Genomic DNA, 25,822 nt, shown 5'->3' with positions numbered 1-25,822 from the left:
GTCATTTTAATGCCAGCACTGCTTCAACAAGAGTTCATTCACCCAATTTAGTTTTTGTATTTCTAGAGAAGGTCTGAATGAGGTTAATACTTTTAGTCTTGCGTGGATCTGTTTAATTAATCGATTCATTGGATGAACAGGAAATTAAAACACAAGATTGAAAGAAAATATGAAAATCATTTTGCAGGTTGAGGCTTCTCAAACGTGAGGTTTCTGCGTTTTTACAGAGCTAAAAAATGAATGGCTTTACACTGGACAAAACGATGAACAAGCGATTCATTGATGATTGAAAATTGGATTTGTGTGACCAGCACATGTCAACATTTGTAATTCCAGTGCCACCTACTGAACGTCAAGTTATACAAATACAAATATTCCCACTGCCGACTGAACTTGAATTTAATATTTAAAAAGTGAAAACATCCCAGAGTTGTATTTATCTTCTCCAAAAGTCCAAAACGTTTCCTAAAAACAGCTTTTTGCGGTTTTCAACTCCCGCTCTAGTTTAACAAGCGCGTTCTTGTTTGATTTACATGGTCGGAATAAATGGTGATGGCCCCGCCCGGGGGTTTATGGCTTCAAGGAAGCCCGGCGGCTCGGCTAAGGTGTTTTGCAGCGATCGTATTTCACCTGAAAGTCGCACAAACACCACAAAAACAGAAAACACACGCGCTCCGTCTCTCAGGTCCGTGTATCTTTAATCCTCACCACAGAGCTGAGCAGATGTCCCCCTTTTATTTATTAATTTACCCCCCCCCCCCCCCCCCCTCGCTCTGGTCTCCTTCTCTCTCACACACACACACACACACCTGGCAGCAAGGTCAAGTTACAGCTGATACAGTGAGCGCTGCACAAAACACACAACGCACGCACACACACACACACACAGATGTGTATCGAGAAGAACCCACACAGCATTAGGAGGGGAGGAGGGAGGAGGGAGGGGGGGAGACGAACATCATTTCATTTATTCACTGAGTCACGTTAGCTCCTGCCACACACACACATATATTTGTTTTTTATTCATTACAATGCTGCTTCACACTGTTGACTCGGAGTCCTGTGTGTGATTCAGTATATGTATGTGTGTGTGTTTGTGTTTCCATATAAAACACAGGTTGGTATGAATGTTAACCAGGCGATGGTGTTGTTGTCCGATGACCTGACGTAGCCGGCGCTCGATGAATGATGCACACACACAGCTCGGCGCTCGGCAGTCATCGAGACCGAGTGGGTGGAGCGGTGGTGCCACGGCCGTTTCCAACGTTCGGTTACTTCTCATGGCGTCGTAGCTGAGTTTTAATAAACTAACATCACAACTGGTAACTGGTGATTACAACCAATGAGGGCTGGAGTTGCTCTTTCTGGCTGTTATAAAACAATTATCATGACGAAAACTTGCCAAACTAAAATGTCTTCCCTGCTTCCCGTCAGGACGCCGCTCCATCCCGGTTCTTCTTTACACTTTATAAACTTTCTTTCTCTCCCTCCTTTACCGATTGCTGATGATGCGACTCTCCCTCTTTCCTTGTCCCTCTTTCCAGCCATATCGGGCCCCTGGGGTTTGTGTGTGTTGTGTGTCAGTGTGTGTGTGTGTGTGTGTGTGTGTGTGTGTGTGTGTGTAATTGTCTGTGTGCTAATTGACCTTGCAGGGGGTTCCATTGATTGCCTCATCTTCTCTGATAGATTATAGGGCTGTTAATGTGGTGGGGAAATGGCAGCGTGGTGGGCCACAGCTGTTGTCACACACACACACACACACGTTGCACATACACACACTCACTATGGTGGACCTGCAACCAGGGCCTCCACAATTATTATTTTCCTTGTTGAGACAATGGGGTTGACATTGGGGCCGCGGAGTCGGCGAGATGCAGGAGTGACTGTGGGATTTGATCCAAACCCAGCAGGTGCTCGTATTTGCTGTTTTCTGCTCGAGGTGTAAAACAGCTCACCGATCGCCCGACCTTGGTCTCGACTATTGTCCATCTGAAACGCTGTGGCTGTGTTGAATGGCGCTGTTGATTACAGGTGGCCAGTGCTCCCAGTGACCCGCTGCCAACGTGCTTTTCTCGGAGCTTTGCAATATTTAAATAGAAAAAAATAGATTCGTCCCTGATCGTCTTTCAATCTCTTGTACTTGTTTTTGCGCTGGATACTAGAGATTCAAGTTTAAAAATAAAAAAAGGATGCTTATTACACCCAGAGGATAAACGGTACCTGATTTGATCCGATGCAAGTGATTCATTTCAGATTCCCTCACACCTACCGGTCTTTATTTGGCAGCCCCTCTCTCATTCACACAATGTTTTTAATGATTTGTTGCTACTTGCTCGCTGGCTCCTTAACACGTCACTCAGATCCAGGAGGGTTTGTCTCCCAACCACCTGAAGAAAGCCAAGCTGATGTTCTTCTACGCCCGCTACCCCTCCTCCAACATGCTCAAAATGTTCTTCTCCGACGTCAAGGTAAGACCTTGCCCTCCTCTTTTCTTCCTCGAACCTTTCTTCTTCTCCTTTATGAATCTATTACCCCTCACAATTCCCATCTAATTATTACATATTTTCCTTTTTACATATCAAGTCGCTCCTTTGTGCCTTTTTTTCCACCCGACTCTTTGTTTTGACCCTGAATTGATTGTATTTATTTCTCATCAGATTGTTGGTGATAAAGAGTTTATTTTATTTTTTGAACAGCAGGTTCAACTTGAACTTGATAAATGGCGTGCAGTCACACACACACACACAAACACACACACACACACACGATCTCACACAATGAACCAAAAAGCAAGAAATTAATGAACACAACAAGTTTTATAATGAAAAAGCGTGAAAAGAATGAAACTTACCCACCTAACTACATTTTTGTTAACAGGATACAAATGTTGGAAATAGATGCTTAAAAAACTAGATATAAAAAAAAGTAATGTTTGCATTGTGAGTCCGCCTTGTCGAGATAAAATCCCCGGTGTGTGTGTGTGTGTGTACAAGCAGATATAAGACAGAGCAGGAAAAAGTGACTCATGCCCTGAGGAGCGATACGATAAAGCCACGCGAGCTCCGTCAGGCGATGGGAATTCAAAGACATCTTTAGAGTCAGAACCTCAAAAATCACATAGTGACAGATGGTGCAGATGAACTGTTCTGGACAGGTACGAGTCTTTGTGTGAGTGCTTTGGTTTTTTAGATTCGGTTACACTTTGGCTTTTATTTTTACATGATTGTGGTTTATTCCACTGTCTGACACTTGTGTGTTTGTGAGTATTTCTGATAATATTCAGTTATTTTGCTTTTGTGTATTATTCCGTTACTCAGCGTGTGTGTGTGTGTGTGTGTGTGTGTGTGTGTGTGTGTGTGTGAGAGAGAGAGCAAGAGAGCGAGAGAGAGAGAGGGAGAGAGACAGAGAGAGAAAGCGCAGATGGGTGCTCCAGTCTGTCACTTCTTTGTGGCATAATTAGAGATTCTGGCCTTAATCGGCCTGCGGTTGGAAAGGGGGGTTAATAGCGCCCACTTTCCCTCTCACACACATACTGTAACCCCCCCACCACAACAAACACACACACACACATACACAGGCCATTACCTCTATCTCCTTTTCACCCAAAACACACTTTCACTGTCACTCGCTAACAAATGAAAAACTGTTTTAAAAAGACAAATAAGATAAATAATCCCACTTTAAGTGTTGACAGACGACAGGATGCTCAGGTTCAAATAAGAATAAATAAATACGCATGCAAAAAGCCAAGAAAGTAAATAAAATCATTAGGAAAAAGAAACACAGGAAGTAAAGGAAGTTAGATGGGAGGCCGGCGACGACGCAAACTGTGTGCGTGCGTGCGGTTGCGTGTTTTGAGAAAATGATGGAGAGAATGTGGGGAGGGGAGGACAAACAAATGAAAGGGATGACAACAGAACAACAGCTTTAAAACAAAGGCGCTGATTGTTTTGTGTTTACAGGCTGCTGTGTGTTTTGTAAAGGAGCATACGGCTCCTCGACGGATTCAGGACACTGTATTCAAATGAGCAGCCCCACACACACACACACACACACACACACACACACACCAGCTGCCCTTTGGCTCATGTCTGTGGTGATCACTTCCTCATGGCAGTGCCACATCCTCATCGGGTGCCATGGCAACAAGGGTCGCTGGGACACCGGGTTGCTAGGCAAACACAAGGTTGCTAAGCCTACCTGCTCCCAGTACATGCCAGTCCGATTTGCCATTAACTCAGAGTGAATGAGGTGATGAGACGGGTATTATAGTATCCAGTTATACCTCTATAATGTTATCGGGACGATGAAAGTGGGAAATGATCCAAACTCGGAACTCTTTAAAACTTTAAAACTTCTTTTTTAAGGTCAATGCTTAAGTCACATTGTTTGGGAAGCTTTTTAATCCAGATTAACAATGAACTGCCACTGATTATCATAAAAAAATGTCAACTGTTATACAGAAGCTAAACTAAACTTTTCTTACATTAAACACCCATTATCTGCACTCTACACATCAACGACTAAGAAGAAGCTTGTAGAGTGACATTTCAGGTGCTCTTCATCCCTGAAGGATTTTGACTTTTGTCTTCGTCACATCACTTTGACGACAATGAATGTGCTGAATAAAACCAATAGATGGTTTTTCACGGATGTGCAATCTTCACTTCTCCTCAAAATCGAGTTTGAAAAGAGTTTGCAAATGAAATTTATTCAGAATTCACTGAGATCTATTATGAGATTCAACACGATTGTGTATCCCAAAACGTCCTTTATTTTGAAAAGCCTAGTTAACCTTGAGTTACGGGAGAAAGAAAAAGGAAAACAGTTTTAAACTGTCATGTGCTGACATTGATCATTTTCCTTAATCAGCTTACTCCCAGTCTAAATCATGGTTCCTATTATCTGAGTAAATATGCTTAATATTTACGTGGCCAAATACACCCAGCTTCGGGGTTTAATTTGAAAAAAAAGGACAAATTAGGACTAATGAGTTAATACATAGGCTTGTGGAGATTGATATTGGCTTTTAAAATTAATCTAGTCTCCAATCTGTGGCTTTATTTCCAAACTGATATTCAATTAATCTCTTCATCTCCACAAACATGGATTTAGATTAGGAGATGTTTGCGGTGCTTTGGTCCGACACTTCGCTCAGCAGATGGACGGCGCTGCTGCGAAACGGGAAGTGGGATTTAAAGGAATGAAATCCGCTTTTCTATTGGAATTCATTGCCTGAGGTTTGAAATACTGCATCACAGCCTGTAGACAAAGAAAATCAGGTATTGATTTGATGGCAAACGCTCCTTTGCATAAGCAATAATTAGTTAAAAAGTTAGGACACAACTTCCTGTGAATCCGTCTGGCGTGTATCTGATTCGAGAAAAAGGCGTCTGTACCATGTGCTGCCTTTTTCTTTTATTTGACAAAGGTCGACTTCACGAACAAGTGGTGTCCTATTACAGGGCCCTCTCTCTGATTCACATCCAGAAACCAAAGAGACTGTGTCCTGGATCTCTGCTTTGGGGGGGGGTTCAATTATTTTTTGTGCTTCTCCTTGTATTTTCATATTTTTTCAGTTAATTATATCAAATTTGATCACAAAGGAGTGCATGTGGTCATAGAGAGGTAATGACAGGCTGTGAATAAAAAATACTAGAAAGTATGAGACAGATGATAGTAAATGAATACCCTTAAAAGCCAAAACTACTACTGTTATGTTTTCTTGTCCTCAGTTTACATTTCAAGTCCACTGGTTCCTACTGAAGTACTTTTCAGTTCATTTAGCATTATTCTGGAATATTTCCAGATGCGTGAGAAAAACACATTTGACGTTTGTCAGTGGGAGCAATTATGTTTTGATTTTGTAATTTCATAAAACACAATGTGTCTCGCGTTTAGCATCGAGCTTTATCCTTAAAGAAACTGATGGCTTCTTGTTATTCATGCTCATGCAAATACTGGGGTACAGTCCAATTTAGTTTTAATTGAGTCATAATCCCAGTTAATCCATCATATTTATATGTGGGAGGAACCCTTCCAGACATTTATTTTGCTTAATAAAAAAATGAATCACGGATAATCCTATTTGTGATGAACAATGCTGTTCTTTTCAAGGCTCTGGGGGTGTGTATGTGTGTGTGTGTGTGTGTGTGTGTGTGATTGTGTGTGTCGAGCGAGCACCCTGTTGCTGTCTGTCTGTGTATGTGTGTGTCCTGTTTCATTGTCCCATTGCATTCATTACCCTCATCATTACCATATTTACAAAATCCGGGTCAATGTCTCTTTTTCTTCTTCTCTCCCTCTCTCTCTCTCTCTCCCACCCTACTCTCTTACTCCACCTCCCCCTCTCCTCCCTCCATCCTCTCCCCCCCCCTCCTTCCCAGGGAACAATAAGTAGCATGTGTTAGGAGGATCAGGCAGATTCACTGTAAGGGAATTAGGGCCCTGAATGGCTTCCCTTAATTGGACTTGAATGGACTTTGTCTCTGGGAAACTGGTTCTTAAAGATGAGCCTCTTACGCACAATGTCCGCCTCGCTCCGTGTGGGAAGTGGGTTGAGCTGACAACTGTTTTAGGCACAGATGAGCAAGCACGCACACACACACAACACACCCACACACACACACACACAACAGATCCTAATTGCACAGTGAAAGCTCTTGCCTTCTGACCAGACAATCATACATGTTAGCATGAGACGCTGAGGTCACCGCTGTCTCGTCTTGAGAGAGTCAGTGAGAGTAATTAAGACCACGTAAAGACTGAAGGAGTTCGGATTAATTAGACGCTCGCTGGCTCACACACACACACGCACACACACACACACACACACACATGTACACACACACACATACGCTCCCATCTGAGAATTACTGTACACTCTCGTTAACACACGCACACTCACAACAGTGACACAGTTATCTGCGAGAGCCCCCGACGACTCGCCTTGAGAGGCTGGAAGGACGACTCCACGCCGCCGTCTCAGCTGGAATCAATTAGCGTCCTGCCCGCCTCTCGCCCGCCTTGTCAATTAGAGTTACACAGCCAATTTGGCAACGTCCGGATCGGAAGCAGCAGCAGCTCGTCTGCCGACGCGAGTGCAACTGAACTTGAGTAATTACCACCTTTAAGTGTTTTCTGGAGATGAGAACCGTCAAGAAGGAATGCCGCCGCCTTCATGAATCGAGCAGGCTGCCGAGGCGCAGCATGCACTGATGTGAGATCAGAGACGGGAAGCATTAAAACGTCTGCCTTCAAATGGAAACTGATTAAAACGTGGCTTTCTTAGTTGTTTAGCATCTTAAATTAAGCGCACCTTCTCTTTCTTTTGTAATCTTGATTTGAAATTTACCTGCAATTTAACTCCAAACTAAACAAGAAATACAGTTAAACATAAATGTATTTGACACATTATTGTAAGCATGGAAGGACAAAGTTGTGGAGAGGCTTTTTGGCATCCGAGATCAAAAGATAGTTCTTTAAATTTCCACAGATTTTACAAGCTCAGTCAGTGATTTGCGAACCAAACCAAACTCAAGCGCTCCCCTCCTTCTCCTCCTGCTCTCCATACATTCTGGCACAGTCATACTGACAATATATGACAACCTACAATTAGTTTTTATTTTCATGTCAAGCCAAATATTTGTCTATCCCTCACGCAAACAAATACACACACCTTAATGCTAAATCAGTGGTTTTGTACACCAGGCCTGACACTGCCTGATGAATTTCTCTTTCCCTTTCTGTCACACACACACACACACATGCAGAAAATCAACTCTGCTGAAGTGTGTACTGTCGAGTGCGGCAGAAATGCCTTAAAACATAATTCAAATAAAAGTTACCACAGCAGCTATTCTTCCCACATCCACGGGAAACCTTCAGTGTTCGAGCCCAGTGATTTGTGTTGATTGTGCACATTCGCCCCTGTCCTCTAAATTGTGCCGATGCTACAACGAATCTGGTTAAAGTGGTGGGCAGATTCTTAAAGGATGTGTGCGTTTGCCCTTCCAACATGGCCTGGGGGCCGGGCGCGCGGGGGTTGACAACACCCGCCATCAAGGGGAAGGAGAGGCGAGTTAGGCCACCATGACACTTTCTCTGACACTCTCTCTTTTCCCCTTTTCGCTGTAAACAGAAAATGGCATTCCTCTAACTCAGCGTTTTGCCCCCCCACCACCACCACCACCCACCTCCATTCTCTGTCTGTCTTTTGTCTCGAGCCTCTCTTGTGTTTTTTTCGGGGGCGGTTGTGCTGATTGTGATGAGCTGGATGGGACAGCGGGCGGGTGGCAGGGCAGGTGGCGGGATGGTTGGGTGTATGCATGTTGTGAGTATTCCCCAGTTCTGTGAAGACCATTGAGTGAAGCAAGGTCAAGCGTGCAGCGACTTTGACCCAGTGGTCAGGAATAGTACTGCAACATTTCCCCCACAGACTCCCATTAAAACCTCTTCTGTCATTTGCCGTTGAGCGCCCTTTAGTCTGAATAGCAAAAGCATCTGAGGGCCCAAGGGTTTGTTTCTCTCAAAACGAGGATGATCTGCTCATAGATTTGTTTCCTCTCCAGAGAAGCACTCTATATTACTCTTTGGCAAATTCACCATTACAATAGCAATCCGCCCCAGAGAAAGCTGAGATGAGATTTTCTCCTGCAACTAAAACTAGTAAAAGTGGATTTGAAAACACTCTAGTTGCACTTGACCCATGATCTTAAGACCACTCTCTCAGATCATTGACATAGAGCTCATGGTATGTATAAGTTGGCAGAAAAGACAGTTTTAAACAAATTTAATAAAATTGTCCAGTGGTAAGTGAATGTGTCTTTATGCTATGTAGCTCCTAGTAGCAGCTCTGATCTCAGCGTTAAGGGGCGAGGAAAAGAGGTCAGGGTCACTAATGGTGTCCGGGGTCACACTATGCAAATGTAAACTGGGTAGGGACGTGAGCGATGCTGCTCCGATGGCCGGCGACGCTTCTGAGAATTCATCCGTGAACTAGATTCATGCAGATAGAAATAAACATCATAAAACAATTATCTCACACTTTCCCCTTTTCGGAATTTTATTAGGGTATATATTATTTATCGGACGTACAGGGGCCGTTGTAGTTTTTCGTTACTTTGTGTACATGTGTTGTTTGCGTGTCGGCTGGCCGTTTGCAAATCGACAGATGACATCGTCTTACGCGTGCGTGTAGCTGTGTGTGTTTGTGTTTTAATTGCCGAGTTATCACAATCCTTTCGTGCAACTCTTTTTGTGGGTCAAAGCACCCCCCCCCCCCCCCCCCACCATCACCACATACACACACACACACAAACACACTTTCCCCTCTTCACCCCGAGCTTTGTAAAAACCAACCCTCTTTCCCTCTGCTGCACACACACACCCACCCCAAATTATGCTCCATTATGTCACCCCTCTGACCGCTCCTGAAAAAATATCTCTTTCCCTCTCCGTCATCCTCTTCTTGTCTCTCTCTCTCTCTCTGCATTCCTTTTTCCATGCTGCCTCGCTCCATTCATCTCTATCTCTCCCTGTCTCCCCCACTCTTTCTCCCCATCTCTCTCGCTCATCCCTTGTTCCTGTGAGACAATGTCTTGTAACAATACCGAGCTTAATCTCCGTGTCAAAGCCGTTTTTCCCCTTCACTGAACATACACATACACACACTCACACAGACACACTTTCACTGGGCCGTCGCTGTACATTTTTTTCTCTTATGAGGGTTAGGGTTAGGGTTACACACACACACACACACAAAACTATTATGAAACCCTTTAAAAGGTTTATTTAAATATATATACATTGTCTAGCTATATATTAATGAATTCATTTTTACTTTCATTCATCTAGTTGTAACTTGTTTTGACTATAACATGTTTCATGTCACTTATATTTAAACAGTTGTGCTCTTTCCCAAGGTGCTTTAGTGACTAATGAGGTGCAGAAATGGAATTATATTATAAAGTTTACCTCTTATTTATTTGAAAGCTTGAATTGCTCGATTTCGAAATGACAAATTTTAACATTGACCATGCTGCCTCAAAAAGAGAAATAGTCAATAAGCAGAAGATCCTTGTGTGACTGTGAACTTCCTTTCAGCAGTATGTGGATGAGACCGCAGCTCAGTGTTAAAGCTTTGAAAAACGTTCAAGTACTGACCTAGAGAGAAGAGTTTTAACTGCATTTCAAATGCCCTCAGAGGCCAAGGTACATTTGTATCACAAACCAGTTTGTTAATAAGTATCCAAGCAGTAGTACTCCATCAAAAAATGAAAATAAAACTTGTTATGATACGTTTAAAATCTTTCATAAAGCTTCTAAATTACAGATTAACAGAAAACCGCTAAATTACTAACATCAGGATTTGGTGTCAGGAAAAAAGCTCAAGAACACTGCTCCATCTGTTTGGGCTGTAGATTGGCATGCTGGGAAAATAACAATGAATTTAAATAAAATCTATACTGCGTATTAAAGTGTCCTTATATCTATGTGCGCTCTTCCAGTTCAACCGCTGCATCACCTCCCAGCTGATCAAGTGGTTCAGCAACTTCCGGGAGTTCTACTACATCCAGATGGAGAAGTTCGCCCGGCAGGCCATCAACGAGGGCGTGACCGCCGCGGAGGACATGACGGTGGGCCGCGACGCCGAGCTGTTCCGGGCACTCAACATGCACTACAACAAGGCCAATGACTTTGAGGTAAGCACCCGGAGCCGAGTGCGTAAAGACGATCAGTTTTCTCTTTGTTTTCCTGAAATCATTCAAGGAAACGTGTGTCAACTCAGCTGAAGCACACCAACGTCCTCTACTAAGTCAGCTGTTCGGAGCGCAACAGTCACCTCGCAATTGTGCTGAGGTGTGGAAGTCGCCGAACGTGCGTGTGTGTTTGCGCGTGTGTGTGTGTGTGTGTGTGTGTGTTCGATGAGGCGAAAGAGGACTCTGCTCGAGGCATGGGTGTCCTTGTCAGAGCGATTTGCAGAAGTCACATCCCCTCCCTCGCTTTTCCCCTCCCAATATTGGTCTAAGGGGACCTGAGGGCCCTTAAACCCTCCGACGTAACATCAGCAGCATTTAGATGTCCATTAGCACACACACACAGACACAGACACACACACACACACACACTCTTGGCTTAGGGAGGCAAATGCTGAAGCTTAAATGTTTAAAGATTTGCAGACATGACACACATGCACAGTGTCGGCCTTTGGAAGAATGAATAGCACGTACTTTGCATGCTTTGCATATCAAGGGTCAGGTAGCTTTTCACAGGTGTGTATGTAAAGAGGCTGTGCAGGAAAAAGACACACACATGCAAATAATTTATGAGTGTGTGTGTGTATTTTGGATGGTCTTATTTTTAGGAATGGCCGGTTAGGGTTCAAATCGGGGTTAGGAACTTTAGAACCACCATTGTGGCTTTGCATATTTCAGCCTTTCAAAGACACATCAACAAAACTTTAAATGAGTGGCAACAATTTTCCAGGTCGACTTCAACTTTGAAGGACTAATAATTGTTTTTTTTATTCGATATAATTAATAATCAGTCTTTTACTTTTTGAATAGACCTTAATAATAAATTCGAACCCAAAAAAGTTTCTATTTCCTAAATAATTTCATAAGAAAAAGCAGCACAACTGAGAAAATGATTGGTATGATAAAAAAAATGACCTGATTTATTACTTTTTCCTACTTGTGCCTCAAACTAAAATTGGTTCAGTGGCAGTACCCTCCCTGGAACATTTCCTGGTTTCTAAACTGGTTCAGAACAGTAAGAATTTGATTGTGGAGCTGGCATTTTGCACAAAAAGAGTGTTTGTTTTGAAGAAGTCAGACGGACTCATGATTGGAGCCGATAGCGATATTCAATTGGAATCTTTTTGGACACAAACCAGGGAAGACAATCAATCATAGTCGATACTTTGAGGAATATTTCGCCTCCATAAAAAAAAGAATCTTCGTTTTACAAAATATCTCTGTCCAGGCGAAAATACAAAAATAACTAGAAACGCTTAAACAAAGATTGCCAGGCCAGTAGGTGGCGATAAAGTCTAGATTAACAATTCATAACGAGATAAGACCGCTTTTATGTAATATCAGGCAAGGCAGATGCCTGTAAATGTCGGTAATGTAATGCAGTGATCGTAAACTCGTATAATGCAGAGAAATTGGTAAATAGCCGCCGTTGTTGTTCTCGTTTCTGGCTAATGTTAATCACGCAAAGTAACAGAGGGCATGCGGGAAGCAAGCTGTGATGTCATCCCTTCCCGAATTCTCCATTTTACTTCTACAAACTGATGCATGGTTTTGAAAATCTCTACTTTGGAGGGCGTTATGTACCGTGAAGGAAAGAAAGACGATCAATATCACGTCTTCTGTCGTTAGTCGTTGAACTTCAAGATTTGTCTTATCGTTAGCGGTAGAAGATGCTGATGTCAGTAAAGAACATGTGGTAACATGTTTGAAAGGTAAGAGTTACTTTGTCCCCTTTCGTCCCTCCGTCTCTCTCTTCACCTCCCTCCTTCCCTCCCTCCAACCTCGCGTCCGTCCGTCCGCCCTGAGGGAACATTACTGGCTAGGGACACTTTCTCTCTCTCTATCGCTCTCTCTCTCTCTCTCTCCCTCTGTCAAACTCCGAGGCGTGAAACTGGAACCAGGGCCGATTCAGCAAGTCTCCTGACACACACACTCACACTCACACACACACACACACACACACACACACACCTTCTCCTTTTGCCAAATTTAGCATCATCAGAGTTCCACCTTGGTTTGTCCCCCATCACACTCACCCCTCCCCTCCCTTCCTTCCTCCTCCTCTTTTGCCTCCCTTTCCTTGCTCCCTCTCCTTCCTCCTGAATCTGTCCTCTGTCGATATGTTCTCCCCGTCACCTCCTTTCCTCACCCTCTCCTTTTTTTGTCCCTCCTCCGTGCGCCTTTTGTCCTCGCGCCTCCTCCACTATCGTCCAATTGCTCTCCCAGTCCTTCCCCTCTTTTCCCACCGTCTCGCCCACTGTTCCACTGCTCTCCAACCTTCGTCTCGTTCTTTCCCAGGCTCCCTTCATATCCACATCTTATCCAAGATTTCCTCGCCCCGTTTTCTGCACTATTGTCCCATCACCCACCTTAGCTTCTACAATTCAAACCGTCTCCCTGTCTAATTATGTGCTCAAATTTGGCCTTGAAGGTTAAATAATTAGCATTTTTTTAATGTTTTCCTGAAGTCAATTTCAGAAATAAGAAAGTCTTCTTAGGTTTGACGGGTTATTAAAAGCTTGTATCATTAGTTAACGCACATGTCCAGCATTTTTAAACAGTTATTGTAGATTATTGCAGCGGAAAGGTGAGTGTAATTTGTTGAGTTTGTCTGTGTGTGTGTGTGTGTGTGTGTGCGCTGTCTTCCTAAGTTGGCATAAACAGGCCTCAGTAATTATAGCAGCTTCATTAATTACCTCCTCCTCCTCCCCTCCTCTTCAGCCACATTCTTTCAACTCTTCTTTCTTGTTTACCTCTGTCTCCCTCTCACTTGCTCACTCCATCCTTACTGTCTCCCATTTCCTCCTTCCCCTCCCCTCCCCTCCTCCCTGAAACAATTTTGCCCTAATTGCAGCTCTGCCCACCGACTAATGAGGAAGGCAAAGAAAGGAAGGAGGCTCGGAAAGGGGACAGGAGACAGGGAATTGTCTCATCTTCAAAAAAGAAAAATAGAAATAGAAAAAAAGACAGATTTTCTTTGCCAGGACCCTGAGGGAAAGGTGTCAGCTTCTACCTTCTGCCAAGAGGAAGAGAAACATTTCCTCTTTTTTTTATTCTTTTATATTGAAAACAGATTGACGAGTCGTTGGTAAAGTTTGCCAGCCGCCCTGGGCGATGCCACTCAACTCCAGCGACTGTGTGTCTGTTAACGTTTTGCAATACGTGAAATATTTGAAGTACAACTGTGCACTTTGGTGTCCACCAGACACACACACTGTCTAAACGTGACTAGAGGCCTGCAGAGTGGTGAAAGGGTTGAAGCTTTAATATTTAGGTGTGTGTGTGTATGTGTGTGTGTGTGTGTGTGTGTGTGTGTGTGTGTGTGTGTGTGTTGGTTGAGAGCGGACAATGAGACATTTTTATGAAGCCTTCTAAGGGACGTTCTCATCTTTCCAGTTCAAGGATCCTCACTGGCTCTGTCAGCACCAAAGGATGGCACAGCTGCGCCACACACACTCACACGTGCACACACACACACACAAATACACATACACGCGCACACACAGATCCTCATTTGTGCTCATCTCAAAGAGCAGAGATTTCCTCTCTTGAAGGGTGGGTGTGGTTGCGACCAAAATCTGCCCTTTGACTTTGAACCACACACACACACACCTGGAGGCCACAGAGTGGTCACACACTCACATTTCAGGGCTATCTGGTTTCATAAGCTCTGCACTTCATGAAAGGCTAAAGTTCTCATGTCTTTCTCTGCCGTTTGCGAGTCTTTGTCGACCTTTCGCTCTCCTTATTCATCTATTCACTCATCTTTTCCACTTCCTCTTCATACGAGACCGCTGAGCGCGGGGGCCCCGCTCGACTCTCAGGAATCGATTCTCCGAGTGGTCTTTCTATCTGCTCTCTCTTCTCATAGAAAACTCTCTGCAGCCTAAATGCCTTGGTGCTGAAGTTTGGGTTTATTGTTTTATTCTTGTATGGTGGCCAGCGATGTTTCAATGAATCAGCGCACACTGGCATATTAAAGTGTGTTTCCATCCCGCGGCCTTGAATCTATCATTATTCTTCCGAACATCTTCTCCTGCTTCCTGACGTCCTAACCTCTCGTCTTCTGTATGTAACCTACCCAGAGGGCACGTGCGCTCACACACACACACACCTCAAGTAGCAGACCGGCCTTTAGAGACGCAGAGAATTTCAAACACTACACCTGTCCTGCTTTCTTTTCCTCTCCTCCCTCTCTCTCGCATGACTTCTTACACCCTGGGACTCATGTGAAGTCGGTTTAAAGAAAAAGATGAAGGTTACATTTAATTGTCTTTGACTCTGAAGGAGGACCACAGCGTCAAAAAGACAAAGATTGCAATAAAAAAAAAAAGTGCGATGGCCATGCACTGTAACAAGGAACTAGTCCTCAATTGATCTGGGATCCAGTGCGACATCTTCAGTTTAACATACTACAATGTGTAAAGTGATGCATGTCGAACAAAAATCCACACACTTGCACTACACGTCACTACAATTTGATAAAAGGCAAATTGTGTTTGCTAAAAGGAAAACCCCACCTCGCTGCATCGCTCCTCTGTTACAACCCTCCCCAGCAACATTTGGTGCTTTATCGCTATCGTTTTCAATATTTGACAGATGTCCATCTGTCCCTTTGACCTTAGAAGTAGAGACTCTAGGTAAAAATGCGCATATAATCTATAAATATAGCAGCGTCCTTGTTACGTTGCAAAAATACTGTTGTCGCTCAATGTCACCGAGTACGAGTGACCAAGTCTTCTTCACTGTCTCTTTGTCTCTGCTGCTGGAAGACAGAAAGTGGTATGGAACAGATAATGCCACCTGCCAGTTTCTGTCACTATAATTATAGCTATCCGCAATGTGTGTGTGTGTGTGTGTGTGTGGTATACCAGTTGAGAAGAAGGAATCATCTTTGTCACTGAGCCTGATTGGAGTCACGAGGGGGCGTAGGGTGTATATGTGCGCGCGTGTCCCTGTGTATGGTCTTCCTGTATGTGTGTGTGTGTGTGTGTGTGTGTGTGTGTTGTGCATGCAGTGATTCCCTTCCCCTGCCCCAGCTGTCTCCTTAGCTTCAACAATAGGCCTGGTAACAAAGACGTGGCCTTCAGCCTCTGTCATGTGATACTAGTGGTCTGCAGCCTCTCAGTCAGATGACCCAGGCTATTGTCCTCTATGGATGACACACACACACACACACACACACACGCAAACACACACACACACACACACACCGATCCAAGGAAGAACAGCACGTGTATGAATGGACACACACAAAGTGGCAGCATGTAGAGATACGAAGACACTCGCAGCAGTTGTACACAAAACCAAGATACACACACTCGTGGAGATAGTGAGAGCAGACACACACACGCACAGACGCAATCTCAGGACGCAGACCCTTCCTCTCAGTCACATGCAGTGTGAACAAAGAGAAACTTTAGTGCCATTGTCCTGGTGACAGTGAGATCAGCGGCTGATTGACAGAAGAGCAGCAGAGAAAGGAAACATATTGCTGATGTCCTGGAGGAACCTCCAGTCTCCACTTATACCTTCAACTTCACACCGATTTTTTAAAACTTGATGTCCTTGCAAGTGTGATCTTTGCAGCGCTTTCCATTTCCTGCTCCGCTCAGGATCAGCAGCTATCTGCATGGTGCACATATAGGTGACTGTGTCAGAGAGCACCTTAGCCGCAGGTTGCTGGCCGTGCTATTTATGCGTGTGCGCTACGTGAGGGAACACAGGGGAACAGAACAGACATAAATTTAAACGGAGCATTGCCTCATCTTCCTTAAATAAACAGCTGGTCAAGGAACCTTGAAGAAGGGATCAAAGCCAACAACAGGAGCTGTTTTTAGACTGACTGAGACAAGTCCAAGTGTCTTCTTAAGCCCCTGAGGGAATGTCCCAGGCAATAATCTGGGAAGGCTATTCGCGTTCTAATCTTTCAAGACTGTGGACGACGACACAAGAATTGTATTCATTCAAACTCCAACAAATAAAATCTATAAAAGGCCACGTCCACGGCACCCACACAGACTTGTTCAAACCCTTGGATAAAAGAGGCCCTGCCCTTTCATTTCAATGGAGCCTCCTACAAAACAAATGCAGGGTCGTCCACCAAAAAAAGTTAAACCAGACTTTTGGTGGTAAAAAAAGGACAAAACGTCTTCGAGGTCTCAACCAAAATGCTTTGAAATTACACAGCGTCCTTCGACTGAATTCATGCGTGTGCCTGAAGTTAGATGAAGCAAAGAAAGCAAAAGCAAGATCAGTCTTCTCTCCTCAGATAGATGAGATCAAAATTGGGAGAAAAAGGATATAGAGATACAGACAGGTGAAAACTAATATCATGTGTCTTATGAACCATAAGTATTTCCCTACATTTCCCAATGTTTCTTTCTATTGTGACAGAGAGCATTCACTCCTGATACATGCACTACCACCATGCAATGTATTTATCGTACATGTTAAGGCCGCAGTTCCATCTATATCTGAGATACAGAAATCTCAAATACAAATTATCTAATTCGTGTGAAGTTTCGTTATTTGTATTTGCTGAAGGAGACGCGATAAAAGGAAAACACAGGGAAGAGGATGAGTGAAAGGGCACTCCACAGTGTGTGTGTCTGTGTGTGTGCGTGTGTGTATTTTCCTGCCAGGGTGTGTGTGACTAAAGCCAGGCCTGATAGCGGGAAAAAAGTGAGAGAGAGTGAGCAAGAAGAGGAGGAAAAAGGAAGCAGATGCTCGTGTGTTGGCACAAACATGATACATCCACTCAGTCTCACACACATGAAGACATACGTGCACACACACGCACACACACACACGCACACACACACACACACACACACACACAACAATCACACGCACACAGCATTGCTCAGTTCACAGAAGGAGCAGCAGATGAGAGAGCTCCAGTATTGTGTTAGTGGTCGAAGAGAATACTCCACTGACCAACAGTAATGTGTACCTCAAGGCCACGGAGAGAATGATTGGCAACAAAATGGAGGGTTTGTGTGCATGCGTGAGTGTGTGTGTATATGTGGGGGGGGGGGGGGGGGGGGGTTGTTCTCTGAAATTATAAGGAGCAACATCTTATTATATTATTATATCGCAAATAAACTTGAAGAAACACTCAATAATTGGCCAATCGGATATGCACATGCGCACACACACACAAGTTAATAATGTCATTGTCTCTTGTGTCGAGGGATTAGAAAGAGGTAGGGAACGAAAGGAAAAACTCAGTTTATTTCTGTTTGTATACCTTGAGAATCAAGCATATGGTGTTTGTGCAGTCGTTTCTTAAGAACCCAGTGTGTGTGTGTGTGTGTGTGTGTGTGTTTTTCTTTTGCGCATGTCAGCAATAGAGAGGATGGAAAGGTAAAGGAGCGAGAGAGCCGAGTCAGCTGAGGTCAGGCAAACACGCAGCCAGAGCAGACGTCTGCATCGGTCTCCTGGTGACACCGTGTAGAGAAACAGCATGAACAGAGAGACTGAGAGAGAAGAGGGCGATCAGCTGATGAGAGCTGCAGAGGAGGGATGGATTGACAGAAATTAAGAAAAGGGTTTGAGTGATGAAAAGGAAAAGAAGTGAAAAGAAAGGCAGTCATTAACTAAGTTATTAAACCTTATATCATAATTATATTAAATGATGGAACAAATAATCTTGCAATTAAACTATTTTCATTGATTCCTTGGAGATATCTTTGAAATCCAACCACCAGTCCAACACAAAGTTAATCAAAAATCAATCAAAAGTCTTTCAAAAGAAATACGCTTCACTCTCCAAAAAGGCCCCAAAGCTCAATGGCCGACAATCTCTACTGTGCAAACAGAACAGCAACAGAGAGACACAATAATATCTTGTTAGCAGCTATAATTAGCATGAGGCCAAACTGTATTGGCAAATCCGAAAAGTGTGGGCACCTTTGTCGGGTCAGGTTTGGGAGCTGTGTGATTACACATCTCTATGAAAGAAAAGGCAAATCAAATTGTATCCATAAGGAAGTAACCTACTTTATTCTAAAGATATTTGTTTTAAGTACAGGACCCGCTTGTGCTCGTGGCCTGCAACACTGTATAAAAAGAAAGAAAGAAAAAAAAACGATTAAATTAGCGAAATAGACCTCACTGTTGCTAAGTGCTTAATGTTGCACTACAGGTTTGAGTTTCTGCAGGTGGACGCTTGTTTGTGTTTTTACTGCTCACGCTTACAATGTTATTTGCCCTGTGTTTATGGCAAACAAGCCTCTACTCTTGTTGTTACCAAAGGAGTATATTCGTCCAGGTTGATTTTGTACTTTTTCATCTGGGAAGATGAAAATACAAAGTTTCTAAAATGGCTAAAATTGACTGTAACCATACATCCACAGTAAAACATTTTAAAAGGGTAATTTAAATGCAGCCAGAGATACAGATGAAGCCAAAAGAAAAAACAGATTAACAAGAAAATGCAAATGACAGTAACGTGCACAGCAGTGGAAAATGACTGAGGACGAACGGTTAAAGTAGCCCTCATGCAGGTGACCCGTCGTCTTGAAGGCAGCGGCTGTTTCCCGTCAACACCGCTCCCTTCAAACGTCTCAAAATATACCACGGGTTTAAAGGTGTGATGACAGATAAATGGTTAAGTGAGCTCTGTCATGAGATAAAGAATACATTTCTAAAAGGAGAAGAGGGGCAGGGGAGCCAACAAGGAGGAGGAGGAGGAAGACGAGTGAGAGAGAGAGGGGAAGGAGATAAGGAAAAAAGGGGGGGGGGGGCTGTCCCAGTGGGCCTCTTTGTTGGGCAGCAATTTAGAGATTTAAAGGCTCTTGTCCTTCTGCATGTGTGTATGCTTGAGTGTGTGTGTGTGTGTGTGTGCGTGTTTTCGTGAAGAGAGTAATTGAGCCTCCCTTCATCCAATATTTACTTACCAAACCAGAGCAACCATGCGAATTCTGTTTACTGGGAACCAAGTGTCTTTCTTCCTCTTTATCTTTCTTTCTCTTCCCCACTTTCCCCCCATTCTTCACTCGCTCCCTCTCTCCTGGCAACTAGACATCATATCAAGATCCAAGCCAGGAGTAAATCGTGCACACACACACACACACACAAACACACACACAGGGGAAACAGGCCCATCTGTATTAAAGATGGCCTAATTTAGATCTCTTTATTGGACTGATTTACGACAGCCAGACAAATCTGGGCATCTGGACCCAAGTGTGTGTCTTCCTGTGTGCGCGAGTGTGTGCGTGTGTTGTCCAGTCGAGCTGATACCCAAACCGGACACACAATATCCTCCCGGCATCATTTCATCCTTTCTGCTCGTGTTTCCCTACCTCTCTCTATGTGAATCAGCAGTCTCCTCCCCCCGCCCCCCTCCTCCTCCTCCGTCGTCTCGTTTCAGCACTTTGAGTCCTCTCGACGTCCTGAAACATTTAAAAAAAACAAAAACATGCCAGTCAACTTGCGGAACAAGGCGAACACAGCACTCCAACACAAAGACCTCCCTCGACCTTGACCCGTAAAAGGCCGGGGACCTTTTTAGGTCAAGGTCACGTTGCGATTTGAGATATCAATCACAAACAATGGACAAATGAAAAGACAGCACTTAGATTTTTACAGCTACAACCTTGAATGTGGAAAAAAAACTGAAGCTAAACGGTCTAATATCTTGAAACACTTGAGAAAAATTGTCCTGGGATGACATTAAACTGTGGATCTGTTAGTTTTCTTCTAAAGATGAGAGCAAATTTGAACAACTAAGAGATGGGTGGGGGTGGGGGTGGGGGGGGGGGGGTGATGCAATCCAAGAGGGAGAGGACGCCTCAAAGGCACATTCATCTTCAAGATCAAGCTCGGGTTTCAACTTTTATTTTTCCCAGTGGACACTTTCACAGCGGCTATTAAAAAACAGCAGCTTGACTTTGGGGCTTCCTTTTATTTTCTTGCAGACGTAAAACAAACACTTTTAGACCTTTCAAAGCTGCAAGCAGGCGTGCTCCTATTTCGGGAGTTGTAGATCTCATTCATGTCTCTAATGATATAACTGTTTTCATTAAGTGAGTAAAAGACAGAAACTCAATGTGATTTGACTGGTTTTAAACTTCCAGGTCATTCGAAAGGAGGAAATGAAAGAGTCAAAAATGATAATGAAAGTATTTACGGGTGACTTCCAGCTTTAACTTTGATTCATGACTAGTTGTAAATGTGCCGACACACACACACACACACACACACACACACACATCCTGAGCATTGAGGTATCATCGGAACTTCCTATTTGGTTTCACCTCCAAATAAAACGGTTCATAGGATCCAATACAAAGACTTAAGTTGTGACAAAGTACAAAGAGTGAGGAGTCTACCCTGTTGGCATGAACACAAGTTCTCACCTGGAAAGGTTAAACTTGGATTTTTTAACGTGTATGTGTGTCTGTGTGTGTGTATGTGCCTGCACAGTAGTGTCTATACCAAAGACAGTGACAGAGGGCCTCATTGAAATAACTGTGGTCTCAAGGGGCCAGCTAAAATGAGAGAGAGAGACGGTAGGTGAGGGGAGACGGAGTATACGAGAGTCCGGGGAAACATTTAGGGTGGGGGTGTGTGTGTTTGACTACGAGTGTGTGTGTGTGTGTGTGTGGAGGGTGATTCATCCGTTCTGGTGGCGGCTAACCTTGGCGCGTCCTGCCACGCGTGACGGGGTTACACCCAGACAGCGCTGTGCTGTCCTCTACGTGCGAGTGTTAGTTTGTTGGGGTGTTTCGGGAGCGTGTACTCATCTGGAGGAGTCTGCCTTATGTGTGGGTGTGTGTGTGTGTGTGTGTGTTTGCGTATCTGCATGAAGAAACAGCGACAAAGAAGTAGAGGGGGGGGGGGGGGTTCTCGTCAGGTTGTTTAGTGTCTTTGTATGATCTTGCCCCCGGGAGAAAGGGCAGAAAAAAGAATGAACAATGTGTCTGTGTCCGTGTTTTGCTGTCAACCACTGCTATGAGCACAAACACAGCATTAAAAACACAAACACAAACACAAACACACACACACACACACACACACACACACACACACACACACACACACACACAAGCACGCAGCCTTGTGATGACAGTATATTTATGCCTGCACGGGTAAAGGACAATTGGAACCCTGCAATCCTGTTTAAACTCCGCCCTCTCCACACACAGACACACACATACGCACACACCCGCACACACGGTAAAAGATCCCAGACAACTGTTCACCTGCCATTGTCAAGGACTGAGTGTGTCATCTGTCATTGTGTGCGAGTGTGTGCACAGACCGAACACACACATTCACCAGGGTCTGTTAAGAAAGGGGAAGTACGGTTAGAGGAAGTTCACCACTAAAGAAGAACTTGCTACAGGAATAGAAATACGTGCACACCTGAAACCCACACACACACGCTGAACCCAGATCTGTGATCCCGTTCAGTCACACAATCACTTTTCGGAAAGCAAACTTTTTTTTATATTTGAATATAAGAAAAATATCTCCCCGTCATTAAATAAATACTTTTCCTCCTTTACTTGTTCTTTTGTTTCATGTCTTTTTATGGATTTCTGTCACATCACCCATGATTTCCTTCTTCTTTCACCCTCAGGTCCCCGAGCGATTTCTGGAGGTGTCTCAGGTGACTCTCCGGGAGTTCTTCAACGCCATCGTGGCGGGCAAGGATGCCGACCCCTCCTGGAAGAAGGCCATCTACAAGGTGATCTGCAAACTGGACGGCGAGGTCCCGGACGTCTTCAAGTCCCCCAACTGTCTACAAGAACTCCTCCACGACTGAGGAGGTCGCGAGGAGGGAACCGTGAGAAGACTGTGAGAACACGTTTCTAGAGGCCTGGGTCGGGTTGAGGTCTTCAGTGAGATACGTTTGAAGGAGTTTGACGATGCAGAGACTTGAAGTTATTCTTCTCCGAGGCTCCGGGGGAACGTTTGCTGGTGGTTGTTTTTCGGTCAGCCCATCTTTTAAAAGACAAACCCCGCCCTCCAGATGTTTTATAAAGAAAATAAAAAAATCCCTCTTCACCGAAGGCAGAGGACCGAGACTCCTCAGATTAACAAATCCTGCAGAGACTTTTATGACTTAAAAGCAAAACGGTGAGAGTTGAATATCCTTGCACTTACAGAACAGCCCCTCCCGACCTGAAACCCCCCATCCCCTCTTTCTCCTCCACCTCGTCCAAGCTCGCTCTTCGTCCGGCCTCACCGATGAAGAGGAGGTCTTCAGCCCCAAGACCTGGGACTGGGAGCGAACTAAAAATGAAGATGATAATATATATATATACAAATCTTTTTATTGTGGATGTTTTTAAGTTACATGGACATTTTGGAAAAACAAAAGTGATGTTTCTGTATTTTTTTTCTCCTTTGTATAAGCTTACACCTCCTCAGTCACTTACAAAGACACACACACACGCAAACACACACACTTTCACATACACACACACAGAGGAAAGCACAGTAGCAATTCCAAATCCCCAAAAACTAACTTAGTTGTTGTTTATTTCCCTTAATTCCCCCTCCTCTTTTTACTTCTTCCTCTTCTTACTGTACTGAGACTTCCTGGGTGTTCGTCTTGACTGTGCCCCCCCCCCCCCCCTCCACTCTGGCTGCCCCTTTTGGCTCATGTTGCATTCAGGTACCCAGAGCATCAATGGCAAACATTTTCAATAAGAATTAAATGACTGAAACAACACCAATCCTATTTTTCTTTAACGATTTTAGAAGACCAAGTCAAAGTATCTGAGACGGTAGTGTTAATAGTGAGATTATTTATAAACCAGATTAAATAGAGCGACCCGTTCTCCTAATCTCCATCTCGATTTTCTGCATTTACACAATTCTAGCTGCAGAATTGACATTAAAAAGTGACCCTTCTTTGTTTCTTTTTTTTATATGGAAACACAAACCTCAGCTCCCACACACTGTCGGCACTCGAGTGAATTGACTCCCTCGTTTTAAACCCTCATTAGTCACTTACTACATAGAAAACAGGAAATGCCTGATGAGGGCTCGGAAAATATACGTCGGTGCTTTACTTTTTTTGGGGGGGTATTTCTGTGTTGCAACATAGACACAAATATATAAATGATAAGGTTTACTTCTGTTGTTGGATGGGGTAGTCAGGCCATGTTTGGTGCTGTACTAATTTTGGTGTCATTGTTTGCCTTTCATTTTATTTCATTTGTGGGTCATCTTTAACATCTTTGTTTAATTTCATTTAGAAAGAAATGTGGATTCATGCCAAACAGATTGCTTAATTTCAACGGTCATCCCAGTTTCGACTGGTTCTTAGATCACAGTGCAAATCCCAAGATAAACAAGAATATGGTCGAGAGCATATTTCCCCCAATTTCAATCTCATTGATTTCAGCTTTCTAAATATTTTTTAAATCAAGATTCATGAATTATTTCCTGGAAAAAACTATAGGAAAACATTCCTGGATCATCCCCCTTGGTCCAGATCTTCTTCCCTGACCTGTACCGCATTCTTCCACAAAGTTTCATAGACAGGTTTGAACTCTGATGACCGACTTTGCTACAATCAGGTGTGTTTCAAATAAAAACAGGATTTTCCCACATTATGATATTTTAACCCCCCCCCCCCCTCATCAAAAGCGACAAACCGCGGGATGGAAGCGTGGTTGTTATTTCAGATACTCCTCTCTGCTCTGGCAGAACAACAGGGGCAGCTGAGCCAGGCGGGTCGTGTGTGAAGTGTTTAAAGGTTTTAACAGCAGAAAAAAAAGAAGAAAAAACGACATACAACAAAATGCTGATATTTGTAGCTTGTATAGATGTAATAATTACTCTGGTCACCCTGATACTTTTATTATTTATAATTGAAATAATTATTCCTATTAATGTTATTATGATGATGAAGAAGATGATGATGGTGATGATGATGATTAATTCTTGCTACAGATTTGACCAGTGGTTTGCTCATTGTTTATCCATCACACTGCAACATGAAATAAATTATTCTTTGAAAAAAAAAAAAAGTCGGAGGGGATGTTTTCTAGTTTTTTCGGGGGGAGTGTGTGACTGTACTTTGTGTTTGCACTCAGCGGAGGTGCAGAGGGCGTTGACCCGTTTGCATGCGCCTGCCCACACACACCAAACCACCATCAACCCAGGCAGTAACTAGGCAACATGATGGCCACTTTATCTCCGTCCGTGGCCTCCCTCCCTCCGTCACTCTCCCTCCCTCCCTCCCTCCCTCCTTTCTCTCCCTCTCTCTCTCTCGCTTTCTGGATTCTGTAGAGGGGACATGTGATCCCTTGTTGTTGTTGCTGATGAATTGAAAAGAGGAGCGCTGTGTGATTATTGTCAGCACAAAAGCCTCAAAAAGCTGCTGACGTCTAGATTAGCCAGTACAAAGACACAGGGACAGACACACACACACACACACACACACGCACACACACACACAAAAAGACATAGGTACAGACTTGCACACACACACGCACGCACACACAAAGGCACAGGGACGAGGCCCGTCTGCCCTTGCTGCCCTAACATCCTTCTCACTCCTCTATCCCCTCTCTGTTCTCTCTCAGCCCTCCATCACTGATATCACTCCCCTTTTTTTCATTTTTTACCTCTCCTGCCTCCTCTTCACTTCCCTCCTCGTAGCTTTTATTCCATCCACCCTCCTCTCACACCACTTACCTCCCTAACACACACAAACACTCGCCGTGCCCTCTCTGTGTTGGCGCCAAACACTAACTGGCATCACACAATGCCAACCACCATCACCAGCATGGGACAAATTGCCAGCACTCAATGTTCCTCTTTTTTTCTCTTCCCCCCCCCAACCCCCCCTCCTCTCGCTCTTTATAACAAGGTGTGTAAAAACAATGGCGAGAAATTCAGCGGTGCTCTAAATAAAATTGCGTCGAGGATGTGTGGCAGCGCTTTCATGTAATAATGCAAATATTGCCAGAGATAATTAAAAAAAGGCGGTAATTGCATAATAAAGCTGTTTATAACCCTGTAAAGCAACACCTCGTGTAATTATCCCGTTGCTATGAAGATCATTTTCCACTCCGGAGAAGTCAGATGGGATT

At 43.9% G+C, this 25,822-nt stretch overlaps 1 protein-coding gene across 2 annotated transcripts in view; it reads left to right on the top strand.

Moving 5' to 3' along the window:
* prox1a (prospero homeobox 1a) overlaps positions 1-24,744 on the top strand; it is a 32,667-nt gene extending 7,923 nt beyond the window's left edge. For both annotated transcript variants that reach the window (XM_053417392.1, XM_053417391.1), the window contains exons 5-7: positions 2,361-2,468; positions 10,509-10,703; positions 22,351-24,744. In XM_053417392.1, the coding sequence (XP_053273367.1) occupies positions 2,361-2,468; positions 10,509-10,703; positions 22,351-22,536 (489 nt within the window). In that variant the 3' untranslated portion in view covers positions 22,537-24,744. The remainder of the gene's footprint in view (positions 1-2,360; positions 2,469-10,508; positions 10,704-22,350) is intronic.
* The last annotated feature ends 1,078 nt before the right edge of the window (positions 24,745-25,822 follow it).

This window comes from Pleuronectes platessa, chromosome 24, assembly GCF_947347685.1.
Source record: "Pleuronectes platessa chromosome 24, fPlePla1.1, whole genome shotgun sequence".
Lineage (NCBI taxonomy): Eukaryota > Metazoa > Chordata > Actinopteri > Pleuronectiformes > Pleuronectidae > Pleuronectes > Pleuronectes platessa.
This window is presented reverse-complemented; position numbering and strand designations above follow the sequence as displayed.